Genomic DNA, 14,988 nt, shown 5'->3' with positions numbered 1-14,988 from the left:
CCACGACGAGGGACGGCTCTGACGGGGAGAGGCAGTAGCAAGGGAAAACGTGAGAACTTACTTTTCTCTTTCGAAGAATTAAAAATAAACCAAAAAAAAAAAAAGAAAAAAACCCCGCAAGAAACTCAAAGCGGGTGACCGCATTGCTTACTACATTCCCTGTAAGAGTCCTCAATCTTTAACGTTATCTTTGTTATTTTCGACTGATTTTTGCACGCAATATTTTTTTACTATTTATTTATTTTTTGTTGTGGCGGGAATCTGAGTTTTTGTTCTATTCTGGGCGATTTGGTTGTTTTTTCTTCGATTTTTTCTTTTGGATTTGATTGGGGATTCATCGATTTTTAATGCGTATTTTCTCATCGGATTACATTGTTTGGTAAGTAATATCTTTCTTCGTGTTTTTGCCCATTGAATACTTTTAATTTTTTTAAATCTGTGAGGTGTAAGTCTTAGGGTTTCTGACTTTTAAGTTGTTGGGTATTTTTGCTTTCTCTTATGGTTCTGTTTGGATTCTGAGAGAAAGGAATGAAAGAAAGCTGAAATTGAACCAAGTTTTTGGTTTTCAATTAAAAATGGAGCAATATTTTGGTACTTAGTTGAAGGCTTAGCAGTTACAGGGATATATTTCCATCATCATACCGCATTGCTTGTAATTCAAAATCATTAACAATGTTTATTTCTTCTTTTGTTAGTTATTATAGAAGATTCTGATTCACAACATTTTCTTCTTTTTATTATTGTTATTTTTTAAAGAAAATTTTGAGAGCAACATTGCTGAAGCCTTTTCATTTAATTATTTCGAAACAATAAGATACATTTTAGTTTGAAATTATTTGTGGGTGTTTGGTAAAGGGTTAGGACTTACCATATTCTAAATTTGTTTTGTATCTAAGGGTAAGTACTTTACCATGGAGAAAAGTAGAAATCTTGTTGACTGTTATTTTTTCTGCATTGTGCATGAATGTCAGTTTACTTTGGCAACAGTCACTCATTTATCTACTATAATGAGTTCTTGGTGCATTTGTCGCAGGAGGCAGTTTGAAATATGCCTCTCTTCAAGAGGAAGCCTTTTGGTTTAGCAGAGCCACCAAAGGATTTGGAACCCTATGCTCTTGTATACCAAGTTCGATTCACGAAAGAGATCTTTCAGGATTATCAGTATCCTAAGTTCAAGTACTTCAAATTAATTATCATTATTATTGTTTCTTGGTTTTTATAATATCCTGTGTCTGGTTTTTGCAAAACTAATCATAGTTTAAAGTGTTTGAATCTTCCTGTGTTACCCAACTGAGAAGAAAAAAAATATATCATGTCTTTTGAGTTTTTCTTTGTGAATTCTATTAGATTCCTTAACGCCTCGCCACTCTATCTGTATGTACTTTATAAAGACTGGAGGCTTTCTCTTTTTAAATGACCAGAAACTTACTAAAGATAAACATATTGCTTTTTTTTTCCTCTGAAGTTTTTTTTTACCAAGCTAGTCAGCTGCCAAATGGGATGTTATTGCATGTTTGTTTCCTTAACATGGATCAGAGAGTATCTGAACCGGATAAATTTTTATCGTCAGAGAGTTTGGATGTGCAAATATACTGGAAAATCTAACATGACTTATGAAGAGGCTTTGGTGTCAGAAAAACATGCGACTCAAAAGGTTCAAGAGCTACCCAATGAGCTAGTGGCACCTGCATTGTGTATTATCCAATTTAGTAAGAACTAATCAACCACTTTCCTCACTGAAGCTTTAGTAGTTCTTTTTATTTTTTCTTTTCGTTTTTCATTTTTTAGTTTGGACATGAGGTCACTGATGGCAGCGGATATTATACAGTAAAATGATATTTAATATACTCCTCTAGTGAATTAAATAATAGATTCATGGAATTGGAGGTATACATAGATGATTCTGGAGTTACATCTAAGTCCTGAACCATTCAGATTTTTTTAACGTGTTTTACAACTTAATTGGATTGTATTGGTAGCACATAGTTGATTGAAGTCCTGGGCCCCTTAGCACATAGGTGAAATGGGTTTGACATCTAGTGATCCCAGCAATCAACTTGGCAATCTTTTAGGGACAAGTAGTTGTATCCATACCAGAATGCATCTTCTGTGGATTTGTTTGGATATGCTGTATAGATAAGTTTTTACTAATGGATTTCATTGTAATATCAATCCGGCCCGGAAATTTTTAGATTTTACCAGATATAGTTTTTAGAATGTTTCTCATTTTAATATCCTAGTTGTTTTAAACCTTGACATTTCAAAATGCAGGCTTTGAAATGGTGTGTGACTCTTAAATTTGAGCTATTAGTAATTGGTGATCCGATGAATTGTTGCATATATTTCTTGAAATTTTGATATATCTGTGGACATTTGTTGTTTCTTGTGAGTTTTGTCTAAATAATAAAAGGTATATGAGTTCAATGTTGGGTAAAATTTTGTTGCTTTCTTATATTTTAAACTCTCTTCATAAAGCCTTGCTAGTTGATAAATGATATTAGAGTGCTATTAGTTTTTACTCTTTTATGGGTTTTCTTTTATACGATTATCATTGCAAAATAGTGGTTCTAATTACTTGAATTAACGACTACAATGTTTGGGGAGTGATGTTGGTAGCATTTTTTGTTGTCCTTTCTTTTCTAATTATTGTTTCAAACATTGATACAGAGAAATGTGGCTGCATGTTTTAAAAATGCATTTGGTACCGATTCATGTATTTCCTTTTTTTTTGGTTTGTTGTTCTTTTATTTTTCTGTATGCCCTTGTTTCTTTGTCTTGTAAACATTTAAACACTAATTCAGTTTTGTTATCCAAGTCATTATCTGTATGTTTTTTGTCTCTTAGATTCTTAATGTCTATGCTTGTTCATTTGTATATGATTTGCAAAATAATTTAACAAATTACATTTGAGTTCTAACAACCAATAGGAGTTTAAGGATTCGATTAAGATGTTAGAAGCTTTTATAAAGAGAACAATGGCTATGGCAGTGCAGTTCAAAAATGAAGTTCTGATGAGAAGTAAAATTGGAAAATGCCTTTTTGTTTTTTTGAGTGTGTGGGATGGTAATAGAAAGTTTCATGATTGTCTGGTTATTAACAGTTGAGAGAAGGGTCTTCAGTGGTTTTTTTTTGTGGGCAGGGGAGGGGCAGGGGGGTGGGGTGGAGGGAGTGGCACTTTTTTGAGCTTAGTTGGAGAGCTTGGGATTTTGTTCAAAGGTTTTGTGAACCTGAATTCGTGTTAAAGAGATGGTAGGATTAAATGCTTTAGTGGTGTTCTATATTTTTCTTTAGAACTGTCTTAGAAAAATATTTCAAAGTTGTGGCTGGCTTCGTGATATTAACTTTATTCATTCTACTTTGCATAAAAACTAAATTAAAGCATGATGTTTTTGTTCAAAGTTCCAGTTTAGCTAGATGGTAGAAAATGTTTCTTTCCTTTCAGCGATACCAGCACCTTAAACTGCAAACTATTGTGAGTTTCACACATACTGTGGCTTAGCATAGGAGCTTTTGTTTTGTTGTCCGTTTGCAAATAGCTAAATACTGTAAAATAGAATTACAATGTTCTTGCTTACATACCAAAACTTTGAAAGTTAACAAGGGTCTTTTTTCCTATTTGTTGGCATTTTGGGCTTAAGGGTTGAAACCAAAGTTTGGGATTTTAAATTAGGATTTTCAAGGTAAATCAAGTTGGATAAAAGTTATTAAATGGAAAGAAAATGAGAGAAAGAAGAATAAGAAGAAAAAGAAGAGAGTAAGTCCTTAATCTCTGGGGTTTGAAAATTATGAGGGATTATGAAGTGCTTGCATTTTAAAATGCATCAGTTCTGAAACCATAAAAGAGAACCCAAAGTAAAAACTTGAAAACCTGATACCATTATCAACAAATGGAAAACAAAATCGTTTTTGTTGGCATCATGAAGACACAAATTGATGACACTTCATGATTGCAAGCATCAAAATTGATTCTAAAGACAAAAAATCATAAAACCATGAGAAGAAAGGCAGTGATGAAGAACAAGTTGGGGAAAATATATGATAATAAAAACTTAGAGGGAAAATCAGAAATAGAGAGAAGCAATTAGGGAGAAGCAGGGGAAATTGGGGGACAAATAGAAGAACTTGGGGAGAAAACTATAAAAGAATCAATAGAGGGAGAAAATCTTAATATTGAATATCTCAAAACCTTCAATATTCATCACCCTAAACCTAATCGAAACTAAAATAATTTGGATATTTATAAGCTAATCCCTAAACCCTAATAAAATGCAAAATACCTAATATAACTATAAGCTAATACTTGGAAATTAAGTGAAGTACTAATTAATATAAAATAAACAAAAAGTAGCCTAAATATTTCAAAAAAATTACAATCAATCTAGAAAAATATAAAATAAAGTCTGAGAGAGAGAGAGAGAGAGAGAGAGAGTATGTGTGTTTGTGAGGGTGGACATGGTGATGGGAGAGACGGTGGTTGAGAGGAGAGCCATAGATCAAGAGAAGGCGAACAGTTGTGATGTGGAAAGAAAGCAAAGTGTATTATGAAATTTGTCTGTATAGGCTGTATTTAAAGTTTGAATTTGAAGCCCTTCATGATAAACTGTGCAAATGCAGGCTATTTATTAAGTTCACGATTTAACTTGGCAAATGGTGTATGGTGTATGTAAAGAATGAAATTAAAACTCACATTTGAAATGGAATCTCTTTGAAAAAGCCCCATCCAAGCACTCATAAGAGATGGGTACACGGTAGGCCTTTTAAATCAGTAAACCGAATGATTCCTCCTTTGCATTCCTTCTCTGTGCACTGAATGATTCCTCTAAGGTAGTGTAGATCCAGAACCAATTTAACTCATCAATTTCTTAACCCCTACCCCTCTGAATGAGTTTATTTTTGGGAGGTTTCTGTAGAAATATTCAAATTGAGCATCAACATTCTCCTCTGATTGTTTTCATCAAGACTTGGTTAGAGTGAGGTTAATTCAAAGGCTAACTATAATAAGGAAAAATCCCTAACTAAAATTCCTAAGTAATAAATAAATACAGTGTTTACTAGACTTATAACCAATCACCTAGAAAAACTCAACTGTGTAAAATTACTCAACTGCCATAATTGCTAAAATTGCTTATAGTCTTCTGGTTATGATATCAGAGCACTGGATTTCAATTAAATGGGTTGTATGGCACCGTGTTGTAATTTCATCTTCAGTGGATGCTTAATTTGCTTTTGAAAGGGGCTAATGGTTCTGATGCCTCCATGTCTTCTTTTTATTGACTTTTTTCAAATGGAATTTTAGCTTGGGTTGTGTCTATCATCTTATGTCCCAGAAGATAGAAAAGGGTGGAATAGAAAGACACAGGATTTGATAATGGTTGTTATGAAGCAAATGTTGTATCATTCATAAAAGGTATGAGATAACTTGTTGGGGCTGCTATTACATTTCAGGTGAGGAGGATCTGATGTACTGCACTGAATTTAAAATACTGCACCATAATTTTAAAACAGTAGATATATAAAGCTGATAATCTGTGAGACATCTTTGGTTGGTCATATTCTATTAATTTGTGGAAGTTTCAAATAAGCACTGGACTATTATGAGTGATAAGAACTAGATCGATGGCATGTAGTACAACCAAATATCTTTTGCCTTTTACAAGCTTCTCATCAATGGCAAAATGCAGCAATAAAACTATGGGAATGGATTTTCCTTGATTCATTTTTTATTATCCTGTCTTTATTGAATTTTTAATGATTTTTGGATTAGACAATTCTCTTACACAGGATCTATAGATATATTCTCTATACATGATTTAGGGTATATACACATGATTTGCATCCTTTATTGCTGGATATTTTGTATGTGCCCATAACATTATCAGTACTGAAATAAACTGAGTGTTAGAGGCTTGTGAATGAATGGTACTAAAAGTAATCCAGAGCTTATGAGATGATTGTGGACATGTCATGAATGTGTAGGGGGTCTTAATTTTATGTTGGGGAGAGCAGGAAAATATTTGGCTGTCATAAAAGGGGAAAAAGGAAAGAAAGAGCTTTATGCGTAGCTGTTACAAAACTTTCTTTTAGCTTTCTGAAATTGTGCTTCTGTTTGTATTTTTACTTTTTGGTGTTGTCCATCCCTCTTTATTTTTTAGTCCTCATTTCCAGTTTTCCCTTAACCTTGAGTTCGCTATGCTTGTGCAACACTATTTAATAACCTGTGGCTTTTGGCAGGTATGCTGTCATTGAGAGATCTTGCTGATGCAATAGCTAAAAAGTTGCAGAAGGATTTGTTTGTGGGTGCTAATTTGTATGGACGGAAGGATGGTAGTCTGTATCCATGCAAAGTGTTAAAACTTGTGGAGAATGGTGTCGAAAAAATACAATATGAGGTGGCATGGATTAACAAAACTAGGAAAATAACAGAAAATTCAATAGTACTTGGAGAAGATCTGGTATGGAAGAAAACACCCTTTAGCAGAAATATTTTGAAGTCTTTTATTCGGGAGTCCACATGCCGAAGTATTCCTTGGGTGATTCATGAGAAACTAGCACAGAAACATGGTATCTCAACTGACCCTCCACAGGAGTTGCGTAGCAGATTTTTCTTTAAAGATGGACAGCTTGTTGCCAAAATGAAGAAAAGGAAAAATGGAGATGGAAAAAATGTTGGGGTAATTTTACAGGTTTATGGTAATCAGTTTACGAATGTCATTTTATGATAATATGTTTAGCTCATACTTTTTGATATCCAGGAAGTAAATGACGAATCTGGGAAATCCAAAAGGAAGAAAGTAGAAACTGGGACGTCTGATGCAGTGAAGAACGGTAAGGAAGGTAGGTCAAAGTTTTACAATTTAAAGCTATTTTTAGTGCAAGTTAAACATGATTGCTCTTTTCAAAGTATCTTGTATTAAGTTATGGAGATAATTGCTCTAGGATTTTCAATTATTCTGTTTGTGTTTTTTTCCTCTTGCTTTTACTTCTTCTTCTTGTGGGTTCTCTCTCTCTCTCTTAGGGGGAGGGGTTTGGAGGTGGAGGTTTCGGGTTTGGGGGTTTGGCAAGAATTATACCTGCTTTCGTCAGGCATTTGAGTCCCACTGTGCTGTTTTTCAGTTGTTCTGATTCTTGATTCTAACTTCAATTTACAGAAAATAATCAGCCTAAGGAAGAACCTGTCAAATATCCCATTGATGACCTTCTGGTGCAGCCTGGTCCAGATGATCCACTTTTTACTGATCGCCCTTTTCCGTCAAGGGATTTCAATGTTCCGATGGATTGCGTTGGTGATCTTTTGATGGTTTGGGATTTTTGTTCTTCATTTAGTAGGCTACTGCATTTATGGCCATTCTCTCTTGAAGATTTTGAAAATGCTATTTGTCACAAGGATAGTAATTTGGTTCTCATCGCTGAAACACATTCAGCTCTTCTTCGGTTGCTTATAAAAGATGACAGTGAATATTCATTCGCTTTACAGAAGAGAAAGCGAAAGCCTAAGGTCAGAATTTCACTGCTGAAATTTATTTTGCATTTAATACCTGCGCCCACATGAACTTGTTTTTCCTTTGCAGCTTGAAAATTTCTTTATTTTCCTCCCATGTGGAACTTCCCTTGCTCATGCCTCGTTATGATGATGCTGGATGTTTGTCTTCTGACTACTTTTATTTCAGATTTCACTCATCACGTGGACAGATTATGTCTGTGATTTCTTGGAAATGATCAACATTACTGAATTAAGCTCTTCTATGACCACTATAAAGCGGGGGCATTATGGCCTTCTGGATGCTAATGCTAAATTATGGGTCTTGCGTGAATTGGTTAGTCATGCCCTTGAAACAGATCTTATTAGGGGGAAGTTGGATGAGCATATTGAACAGCGACAGATGCTTGGAGCCATACGACGAGGGGAAGCTTTGGAATATGCTAGAAAGAGAAGAGAAGAAAAAGAACAGTTGAAAGGTGAATCTGGTGCTGATGGATTAGTGAAGGAAAATAGTCTGGAGAGCACAGGAAGCAATCCGCACATTGCAGAAAATGGAAATCCCATCATAGAGACAGGAGATATGGTGGAAGAGGTTATTTCCTCTCAGCAAAGCAATACATTTTATGATAGGTGTGGATTGCTCATTTCAATATACATGGATTTATTACTAAGAAGTTAATCCTTTTCATCAAGAACAGTTTTGGGGTAAAGGGGGGACTCAAGGCTCGTTCTTGAGCAGGGGGTTCATGCACGTACCATTGAGCCCAATGGTCAGGTGCATCACTAAGTTACGTTTAGTTTGAAGAAAAAGTTTTTTTCTTTTTTAACTGTGGCAGGAGGCAATTAGACTGTCCATCAATGAAAACAGAGGAAAAGCAAAATGTGGATCCAAAAGTCCTAGCAGAAAATGTAACAAATTCATGTGAGAAGGAAGCACAGAAACAGCTAAGTGGTGATAAAAAGGAAGCAGAGGAGAGGAAGAGTAAAGAAAAGAGGCAACAGAGGGTTCAGTCTATCTCCTTACTCCTTATTTGATGTGATTTTTTATGTTTTGCTTTGTTTTTCTTTCGTTAATATTATTTATATAACAGAGGGAATATTTTGAACGTGAGATGGAGAAACGAAGCATTCGAACTAGTCCCTTAGGTAAAGACAGGGACTATAACAGGTATTGGTGGTTTAGGCGAGATGGGAGGATATTTATTGAGATTTCTGATACCAAGCAGTGGGGCTATTATAGTACCAAGGAAGAGGTATCATATTTGAATGAGTTCTATACATGCTATTCTTTTTGAATGCTTCCCTAAGTTTTAACCAATATTTAATGGACAGGTTGATGCACTGATACGCTCGCTGAACCGTAAGGGTGAGAGAGAGAGAGCTCTTCAGATTCAGCTGGAAAAATTCTACGGCAAGATATGGTGAGAGAGTCATCTAGTTGTCCTTGTAGAGCAAATGGACTTGAACTCCTTTAATACATTTACCCTGTTTTAGAAACTATTTTATGTTGCTATTGCTCTTTGGTTTTATTATCATTTCTTCCCCTCAAAACTACTGGCCCATTTCTTTATATATTAATGATGAGGCCTGAAACTTTGTTATTATCACTATTTTAACTGTTTGTTTTTTGATTGTGAACTTTGGTTTTTAACCTTTGGGCACAAGTATAACTTTGTTTCTGTCATTCTATTATATTGTTATGTCTATGCTATTGTTATCTTCATTAAACATGGACATGCGCTCATGGCACTATATCCCCTGACTCAGTCCTTCATCTAAGCTTATCTTATATGCAGATCCTATAAATATTAGGATCATAACAACATGCATGTTTTTTATGATACTAAGTTGGTTTCTTTTAGAATTAAATGAATAGATGATGCATAAATTGTAAACTTTCAGCAGTTCATTGAACTGTTTGCTATCAAATGGCGATAATTAAGAGACTGATACTCTAGAGCAGCTATTTTGTAAGTGGTATGATGCTATCATTTGATTTCAGCTGTCACATTCATTAAGGGATTGTTGACTTGTGCTCGATCCTTGCAAGCCTTCTAGAATTGTGCACCATTGACATGGCGGCAGTGTGATGCTGCAATTGGCAATAAGTAAAATTCCAATGAAGAAAGATATAACTCCTTTGTGTGCTCAGACCTATAATACTTTTAACAGTTTCTCCTATATATTTTTGGGTACAAGTTTAACATTAACTACAAATACTGACATTCCTTACACTGCTTCACTTCATTTATGTTGTAAAACTAGATTTTTTTCTTTTGTCTAATGCAGCTTGGAACTCCAAAAGAGATCAAAGGATTTGGCTCACAAGATTGCCTTGGAAGAGGCTGTGCTTCGAAGATCGACTCGTGTACGTGCACCCCCAAGGGAAAATCCTGCTAATGCTTTCCTCAGGTATGTGAACAAGTGGAAAGAAGATTAATTTGATTCGAGTTTGATATCAGAGATCAGACTTTCATTTAATTGAAATCAGGCGCTCTACATAGTTGTCACTTTGAAAGTAAACACAGGAGAGTAGGAATTTTAAGTTGATTTAAGTGCCTGCTTACATTTTGATGGAATGTGGAAGGATGGATAGTTGTAGTTGGCCAAAGAAGGATGTGGAGGAACTGGGATGGAGCTGTTTTTTGATCCATTCCTCTTATTAGTTGACAAGCATCTACTCATGCTTGACCCTCAATTTTGTAAATGACATCGGCTTGACATTCTTTAATTGTGTTATCATCTGCGTAGAAATTTCTGATCAACTCATTGCTTTTCTGGTGGAGATTTCTGTTTGTATGGAAAGGTAATGACTGTTTGCAGCATGGCTTTCTCGCCGTCACCATTAGATGATGGCTCTTGGACATGTCAAACTCTCAAATGCGGGAGGGACCTGACTCTAGGGGCTCGTTTTACTCTCGACAAAACTCTATTTTATATTTTGGGAGCTCAATAAATTGAAATTCAGAAAGCCTCGAAACCAAATTAATTCTAACTTGGCCCAACTTAAATTGGCACCAATGCTTTGACTTAAAAGTGAAATAACTTACAGAGCTTAAGTGTAAATTATGTTTGTGATCTGTGCGTATCATTTTGGTTTTATATTTTATGAAGTAATTTATTGATTTTTAAAATTTAAATTAACTCTTTTTTGTTAGCATTTTAGTTAAGTTTGGTGCCAAGTGTCGATTGACTACACATGTTTTGAGACACGATAAACATGCGTACATCAGTGTGTATTCTATCCATTTATTTAAATTTTTTTATTTTATTTTTAAATTTAATAATTAATATTATATTTAAAAAGTATAAATAAAAAATAATTTTTTTTTTCAAATTACAATATTTTGGAAAATAAGAAAAGCGTCCTAAAAATTTTTGCTCTCTTTTGTTCTTTATTTTATGTTCCTGCTATTTTTTTTTTCTCCTCTCTTCTCCTTGCCTCTTGTCAATTAGGGACTGGCTGGTAACGGGGAAGGGTTGGATTTGATCCAATTAATGTTGTGATGACTATTAGTCGGATCAAACTCTTTCGTTATCGATTAGAAAAGAACATGAAAATTGATGTCTCTTTTATTTTTTAAATATTTAGGTGAGAAAGGGTTATAAATAAAGAAAAACGAGAAAAAAAAATGAATAATTAAAATCTTATTTGATTAAAAATAAAAATATAAAAATTTATTTAAATGTAATAAAAATATATAGATTTTAAATTTAAAGTTAATTTTTTTTATATACTTAAGGATTTATTTAAGAATTATGCTTTTTAAAAAATTTTGACACTTAACTATATTGCATTTGTTTTCATTATTTTTCTAGTCAATATTGTTAATTATATTTTCAGAAAAATTTATAATTATTTTTTATTATTAATATTAATTTAATAAAATATGAGATATTTTAGTCATTTTATTCTTAATTTCGTCTAAAAAAATTATTAATAAAAAACCAATTTAATGTTATATTTAAATTACAAATTTATTCCGTTTCAAATTGCACTTATATATACCGGAAACCCTAAAGCAAACTAGGACGGAGCCGTGACAATGTAACTTGAAATAACGTGGAGTTGTGGTAAGACGGTGGCTAGTTAGGGTTTGTAGAGCACTATAAAAGGTGTGGCAACTCTCGCCTTCATTCCGTGGATGTTTGTAATGTTCTTTCTCTGTTTGGTTTTTTGGAATAGCCTTCACCCTTAAAGAGTTGCCGAGTTTCAGATCTGAAACTCCATTCTTCCAAACTGTTTTCTCCTCAAGCTCTTTCTTCCAAGAGATTGCAAGATACTATTGAATGTTCTTTTCCTTGACGCTCTCAATGATTGAACTTCATCTTCAAGTTTCAGCCTTGTCTGAATGTCCATGATGAAAACTGATTTCGTTCTGAGGGAGCTGCTCTGCTATTTTCTTTATGCTATTTATTTCTTCTTAACGGAGTTGCATTCGAGCCAAAATTCAAAACGGTTTCTTATTTTGATTTTTGATCTGCGCTTTCGAATAAATCTCTCTATATCCTTGTTTTGGATGCTTTTGGTTCATCAAAGTCTTATGAAATGGTAGTATTAAATCTTATAAGTCGCTTTACTATGTTAAAATTCATAATGATTTATTATCAAGTAATTCATTTTCTTATTATAGATAACAGTAGGTAGTATTTCTGTTAATTATTGAATTGCAATATATTTTCATGATTTAAAAAATATACAATTGATTGTTTTTTCAACTTTTTTATTCAATTATCTTGTTTGTTTGGGTAAAATACAAAAATTACCATTAATACTTCTCTAAAATCTTGTTTCAAAATGCATTCTTAGGCTTCTCAATTTTTCATTATCATTAGTTAATAATTTTTTACACATGTTAAAAGTTATAATTATCTTCATATAATTAAAAAATATAAAAAAACCAAAAAAATATAATCTAATTTAATTAAATAGTAATAAAAATATTTATTATTCAATGTTTATCAATTAAAAAAATAAAAAAGGCACATATTGATGAGAAAAATTAAAAGAGAAATAAATTATTTAAAATTATTTTATTAATAATTAAAAAAATTGAATTGAAAAAAATCTAAGAAAGTTTAGTAATAATATTCTACTATTTGTTGTCACATATAATTTGTTATGAATCTCACATTAGTTAGAGATAGAGTGGATTTTAATTATATAAATATAGATCTTCCATCATTTATCAAGCATGAATTTTGAGTTCAGAACGTGGACTTGTGATATGAGGTTTCAACATATGACAATTGAAATCTGAGCAGACTCAAATCTTTATTAATATAGAGCCTTATGAAAGATACAAGGATCGAGGTAGACGCTAACTAATGTAAGAGTCCTTGTCCTTTACAAGTAAAGAACTAATGTGTTATATTCTATTTTTTTAAAAAAATCATGATTGGTGCATAGATCCAAACAAGCATAAACATCACTAAACATTCATCATTGCAGGTAGAAGCGTCTTATAACATCTATTAACATATAATATAATCATGCATACATTTATAAAACTCATTACACAATTAATGAACTTTTCAACTTAATTGTATAAATCCAAGAATTTCATTTATAGTAACAAGTGCCATTATAACAATGCACAGTAACATTAAGCATCAACAACACTCTTGGGTGTCCATATAGGCTTTTGAGCTATCATTATACTCTCGTACATAACATTATCAATGTAAAAAGTTCAAGATTGGCTACATTAATATAAACATGTTCATAGTCTATAAACGTAATCATAAAGTAAAGATCAACTTGTCAGTGGAACTTAACCCGACTCGCTAGGCATTAAATGGCTACTAGACAACTATTAATGAAGAATAAACAGATTACGTCTTCGTAACACTAGTTTAGTAAGAGAGTGTTATCACTGATTTGCAAAAATAAATGGAAAAAAATAACTTGTGAGTCACAAAGATTTTGTAAGCGGATATGGGAAGGGGATAAGCCAAGGGATAAAAATATTTCGTAAATATACACTTGAAATCTCATACCATTTATAAATTATTTAATCATAAAGTTCATGAAACATAATATTTAAACACAATTTAAATAGCATTTGCATGAAAACAAATTTACTTAACTTTGACAAACCTTTTTGCTTTTGGAAAACTTTCAAACAAGTCAAAACATATAATTTTGTGACTCATCTATCATTATTTATCGATATATTTGAAGCAGAATGCTTAAAAAACAAAAATTGAAGTTGAATGTTTTTTGTTGCATTCTATCTTCTATTTATCGATAGATGTTCTATATTTATCGATAGATGTTCTATATTTATCAATGGATAGCCTCCAAAATTCTATTTTTTGGATAAAATTTTGTATTTTTACTTTTTTTTTAAGTCCTCTTACCTCTTGGGACTATCTTTAGAGCTTAATTTACTTCACTAGCATATTCTCATACCATCATAGAGTATAAATCATAAACAAAACATAAAACAAACTTAATATGCAACATTTCTTAGACATAACAATCATCATCATTCCTTTAATATTAAAATTTGCACATTGTGATGGTTTGGCTCACATCAATCTTGGGTTGGCAATGTACAGTCCTATTATACTTTAGGTGTTTATGATGCATCATAGGAATAAAGTCGTCATTACACCTTGTGTGAGTGGAATCAATCGCATTCGCTGAGTTCTAATATTCATAGCATTTGGTAAATGGAATGTCCATCACATATATGCCTACTCATCTCATAAGGTATATGGAATTTATATCATATACTCATCTCATTGCATTTCTTCATGCTTATTCCATTTTCTCATGTAGTATGGAAAACATACATTGCACACATAATCTCATGGTATTCATCATGCTTTATCAATCACCTTTTATGGTATATGGAATACACATCATAGACATAAAACATAGCATCTTAAATGAAAAATCATCATACAATCCATCACACATTTCATCTCTCAACATATCTAACATACACACCATAGCATACATGCATTAATCATAAATCATATCTTGTATCTACACTAGTTCGAAGACCAGAGCATTCGAGTGCTTCAATCAATAAGGTGTTTGTCCCTCTTGTTGAAAACTAATACATAATAGAATAATTATATACGTAGTAAGTTGCAAAACAAATTTTAAAATATTTTTCTCGTCTATAATTATTTTCATTTCATAAACATTTGTAGAAATCAAACTCAATAAATTTACTCAAATCAGGCTTTAACTTTACTTATCAAAATAGTTTTGAAAATGGTGTATCCATTAACTTCAATTGAAAAGCCAATCATAGCCTTTCCTTGATGATTTTTTTTTTGAGTTTTCGATTGTTCCTAACACTCAATAATCATAGCAATCAATTTCTAAACTAACAATCTCGAATTAATCATTCTAAGAACCTTCGAAATTTCTTTGCCTTTGACTAAGTCTATTTTCTCTCACTAAACCCATTCTAAAATCAATAAATCTTATACTCTTCTTGAGATGAGCTTAAATGGTTTGAAAACTCACAAACCTTTAACTTTAATGT

The 14,988-nt window shown here is 32.6% G+C and overlaps 1 protein-coding gene across 5 annotated transcripts; it reads left to right on the top strand.

Moving 5' to 3' along the window:
* Window positions 1-10,265, top strand: LOC110408816 (DDT domain-containing protein). 5 transcript variants are annotated; one of them, XM_021417917.2, is made up of 11 exons: window positions 1-161; window positions 1,034-1,161; window positions 1,537-1,709; window positions 6,232-6,665; window positions 6,753-6,825; window positions 7,149-7,495; window positions 7,668-8,110; window positions 8,317-8,485; window positions 8,572-8,733; window positions 8,813-8,901; window positions 9,770-10,265. In XM_021417917.2, the coding sequence occupies exons 2-11, from the start codon at window positions 1,049-1,051 to the stop codon at window positions 9,918-9,920; spliced, it is 2,154 nt and encodes a 717-aa protein (XP_021273592.1). In that variant the 5' UTR covers window positions 1-161; window positions 1,034-1,048; the 3' UTR covers window positions 9,921-10,265. The 5 variants fall into 5 exon arrangements, with proteins under 5 accessions (XP_021273592.1, XP_021273590.1, XP_021273589.1 ...); XM_021417915.2 differs by having other exon boundaries at window positions 6,753-6,834; XM_021417914.2 differs by having other exon boundaries at window positions 2-161; window positions 1,041-1,161; window positions 6,232-6,671; window positions 6,753-6,834.
* Window positions 10,266-14,988: the final 4,723 nt, after the last annotated feature.

Source organism: Theobroma umbraticum, unplaced genomic scaffold (assembly GCF_002168275.2).
Source record: "Theobroma umbraticum cultivar Fairchild unplaced genomic scaffold, ASM216827v3 scaffold_44.0, whole genome shotgun sequence".
Classification (NCBI taxonomy): domain Eukaryota; kingdom Viridiplantae; phylum Streptophyta; class Magnoliopsida; order Malvales; family Malvaceae; genus Theobroma; species Theobroma umbraticum.
Note: the sequence above shows the minus strand (reverse complement) of the source record. Positions and strands in the feature narration are given on the sequence as shown.